Consider the following 4409-nt stretch of genomic DNA (forward strand, 5'->3'; position numbering starts at 1 on the left):
AAAAACAAATCCAAGAGTAAGACATACATGAATGCAATCCATTTACACTGAGTGCATTTCTGAACTGTGCCAAACAAAGTAAGAATTTTTGTAGACAAATTTATTCCTTCTACCTTGCTTTCCCTAAATAATATTATAGTCAAGAATTAAATGTATTTATATCTGCAGGAAGCACTTTAGAGTTTCTCTGCCTTTCCTGGAAACAATATTATAAACCACCATAAATTTGTGAAAATGCTAAATTTGTAGGTTTGCCAGATAAAATACAGGATGCTCAGTCAAATTTAAATTTGATATGTCACAATTATTTTTTAGGATAAATACGTACCAAATATTGCACAGAACATACTTACCCTGAAAACTTATTATTTATATTTAAATAGACATCTTGTATTTTAATTTGCAAAATCTGGTACTCCTATAAACTTGCAACTAATATCATTTCATTCAGTTGTAAACAAGCACTTGGTTTTGCATATTAATGTAGTTTGGGTACTGGCATCTTATTTTATTTTCCTATGTATGTTTTCTAGCTAAAATGACTATTTAAAAATACAGTAGTCCCCCCTTATCTGTGGTGTTACCTGAGGCCCCAAAACAGGTGACTACAGTACAATAAGATATTTTGAGAGAGAGAAATAGAAAGAGGAGACCACATTCATATTACTTTTATTACAATATATTGTTATGATTGTTCTATTTTTAGTTGTTGTTTATCTCTTACTGTGCCTACTATAGAAATTAAACTTTATCATAGGTATTTTGTATAGGAAAAAGCAGTATCTATAGGGTTTGGTACTATCCATAGTTTCAGGCATTTACTGAGGGCTTTGGAACATAAGCTCTGGGTACAGAAGGGTACTACTGTATATACAATTTTATTCTCATTAAAGTTGTAATACAATATTTTGAGTTTTTATTCTGTAAACAGTTTCTATTCACATACCTTTTTACTTCCAAAGAACTTTATGAAAAAATCTAGACTGAAGTAGATGTTTGTTTCAGATTGATTTCAGATCTTTTTTTTTTTTTAACATTTTAGAAAATATTATTCCAAGTTGCATGTTTCCTATTTTTAAAGTAACTGGCATTTTACATGTAATTTAAAATGATGTTTCTTAAAGCAGAAACTTTTCTAGACAAACCATTATGTAGACATCAAATTGGTGAGCCTAGAAATGAATAATTTATTTTTAAGCAAATGAGAAATTATTTTGTGTTTTTATTTATACATTTGCACATTTATAGTTAAATTGTAATTTGCAATATACAGGGTATTAGTTGTGAATTGTGGTTTTCAATATCACAGACACATTTGTTGCTGTGGTTTTGCAATATCATTCCCTGATGCTTTTCTCAATTGTGGTTTTCATAATCATTGTTTGATAGTCATGTAGCTGTGGTTTGGGGCTGCTATATCCATTTGGACAGAGATAATTGCTTATAGGTTTTTCTGTCTTTTTATTTTATAACCTTGGTTAGTTAAACTAGAAAAAAGAAAAACTGAACCTTACATATCATTAATATTCTCATTAAAAATAATGAGAAAATATAAAATTAATAGTATTCATTATTTTAATTCATTCATATTGACTATATTAGTATATATTTATAAATTTAGATAAACGTATCTATAATAATTCATTCTGGTTATTTTATCAATTTTGCCTTGAATTCTCTGACTTTTGCTTCTTTTAGCTTTTAAACTAAAATTTTGCTGAGATTTATTTGTTTTTCTTTTGCGTTGCATATTTAACCATTTCAAACGCCAAAAGAAACAGTTATGATATTTTAATTTCAATGGGCATTCCTTTTGGGTGACATAAAAATTCAGCCAGTTCTGTAAAAAGATCTTTAAAAACCATAATGTACAATACATCTGATTCTAAGCACACCAATTTAACTGTAATGAATTGAAAATGAAGGAGGTAAAAATCTGTAGTTCTGTCTGCTTATTTATTCCACAACACAAACATAAATGGCCCTGCTTTTCATGGTACTTTCAGCCTTAATTTGTTGGTTCTTCACAGGAGGGACTGTCATTTAGTGCATTTTCCACTGCAGAGGACTATGTATTCTTACAACCTCCTATGGTAATAGTACTAATGGTAATGTAATAAAATTCACAATTAGTCTTCAGCTTTGCATTAAGATTCTCTTGGCCATAACGTTCACAAGGCAACTCTTTACACCTTCCAGAAGATGTCCTGTTGGGGTTAAAAATGACACTGATTACAGTGCCTCTTACACACGGAGCATCCTGCATTATGCTCAATCAGCCCAGGCTCTGTGCTGACCCCAGACCCTTTTAGAGTATCCAGTTTGGTGTGGTTCATACAAATAATAGTCAACCAAACAAAGGGGGACACAATTTCTGATCAGAATGGTCCATTTCACAACCTCCTGCGGGGAAAGTCAGCAGTATCTGGGGGACTTATGTTAAGTGCAGTGGAGTTTATTAGTAAATACTGATTACATAAAGCAGCCAGTCCCACTGCACTTGGATAGAAGCTCCTTCCAACCCACATGGGAGAATATATTTAATACTTACCATATATGAAACTGTAAGAAAATAAGCTAACCTCATACAGTTTAACTTGGCCAAAATAATAACTAAGCAAATCACCTCAAAATTTGTTCTCCTTTGGCTTGCAGTTTCCGACATACTACACATACAATAATTGAATAAGAATAAAACAAAACTTTAGAAACTAAAGAACCATGAAATAGTTACTGGGTCTTACCTGCTTGGGAAATTATAGCAAGATCAAATCTTTTATTAGTCGATCGGTGCTTCCCTGTGGCAGAAGACTAAGAGAATGAAGGTCACGGGGCAGGGTGGGACTACAGAACTTCCCCGGACTTTCTCAAAAAGTTAGTATTTTTTATTAGAGATGGTTCGTTTTCCATCTACGGCTAATCAGCTAGCTAACGCTCGCTACTCCTTTTCAAGATGAGAAAAATATCTGCTTGTCTCCAAATTTGAATATTTTACAATTTAAAACGGAAACTGAGTGACAGAACACGTTGAGGATGCGACTCAGCACCTCAGCCACGCGGGCCCAGAGCGGGACGGTCCGTGTCCTCAGCGGTCTCCTGGGAGCCTTGAGAGCAAAGAAATGGTCTTCTGAGAGCCTGGGCAGATGAGCGGACTTAACTGGCCCCAAGACACACAGTTGGCATTTGTGATCATCTGGCTCTCGCCGAGGACTTTGCCAGTGGCCTAACCTTCCTGCCAAGAAGCTGGGAGGGCGGGGGTTGGGGCTGAGGGGAGGGGGCGGCATAACTGAAAGCACAAAGTTTAGGGAAAGACTGAGATTTCTTTGTGCCCCGCTGGACGGGCGAGGCGTGAGAGAGGAGAGTTGGGGTCCCTCAGAAAGGGCTGTTGGAAGAAGTTGCCTGGAAGGGGGGGGCGGGGTGCCCTGGCAGCTGCCCAGCGTTGACGCGGTGACAACTGCAGAAGGTGGCCCTCCTCCAAGCCCTCCCTATGCCTCCCCCGCAACTCCCACCCACCCCTGCCCCCATCCCCCACCGCCGCCTGGATCCCCCGCACTTCTCCCGACCAAGGCCGGGGCCGTAGTTTGCATCCGGACTGGCTTTGGATGCAGCCAATCCTCCTTTGGCTGATGGAATAGTCTCCCCTCCCCACAGCCCCGGCGCGCCCCTCCCTCGCGCGCCTCGCCGCCTCCCGCGGCAGAGCAGGAGCTGCGCGGCCCGGAGCGGCGGCGGCGGCGCCCGAGTATCCGTCCCGCACGCCGGGGCGAGGGGCGAGCAAGCGCGCTCCTCCTCCCGCGCCCTGCGCCCCCGCGCTCCCCCTCTCCCCGCTGCTCGCTCTCCCGTCTCTCCCTCCTTCTCTTCCTTCTTTCCGTGTTATTTTCCTCTTCTCTTTCCCCTTTTCTCTCTCCCTGACCGTTCGCTTGTACATTCCCATTCTCCCCCCGTCGCTCTCCTCTCTCCCCCTCCCCTCCTCACTGTCACACTCTCTCTGCCCCGGTCTCTCTTTTCTCATTTGCTTGCTCATCTCCGAACGTGGATCCGCGGCTCCCGGAGGAGCCCAGCGCCGGGAGCACCTGGAGTCCGGCCGGCGGCGGCCCGAGCCTGGCCAGCGGCGGCGGCGGCGGCGGGAGCGGCTGGAGCCGAGGTAGCGGCAGCCCCGACCGCGGGCACCGCGGGAGCCCCAGCGGCAGCAGCCGCCGCCGAGATGTCCCGGCGAAAGCAGAGCAAACCCCGGCAGATCAAACGTAAGTTTGCGCGCGGGGCCGGGAGTTGGTGGGATTATTGCCCAGGAGCGGGGTGCGCGGGACGGGAAAGCGGTGGGTGGGTAGCGAAGCTGGGGGAGATTGGCTACCGGTCCCCTAGATGTGTCAAACTTTGCCTGAGCAATCGAAGGGACAACTAGACAGTCATAG

General features: G+C 42.8%; 1 protein-coding gene across 4 annotated transcripts in view; it reads left to right on the forward strand.

Moving 5' to 3' along the window:
• The first annotated feature begins 3701 nt into the window (after positions 1-3701).
• The window catches only part of ZFPM2 (zinc finger protein, FOG family member 2), a 489264-nt gene continuing 488556 nt past the window's right edge, over positions 3702-4409 (forward strand). For 2 of the 4 annotated variants that reach the window (XM_033202439.1, XM_033202440.1), the window contains exon 1: positions 3702-4241. In XM_033202439.1, coding sequence (XP_033058330.1) covers positions 4202-4241 — 40 coding nt within the window. In that variant the 5' untranslated portion in view covers positions 3702-4201. Of the gene's footprint in view, positions 4242-4316 lie in introns of those variants that run through there. The other 2 variants (XM_033202441.1, XM_033202442.1) reach the window with 2 other exon arrangements.

The sequence above is a fragment of the Trachypithecus francoisi genome, unplaced genomic scaffold, assembly GCF_009764315.1.
Source record: "Trachypithecus francoisi isolate TF-2019V2 unplaced genomic scaffold, Tfra_2.0 Lachesis_group7, whole genome shotgun sequence".
Classification (NCBI taxonomy): Eukaryota; Metazoa; Chordata; class Mammalia; order Primates; family Cercopithecidae; genus Trachypithecus; species Trachypithecus francoisi.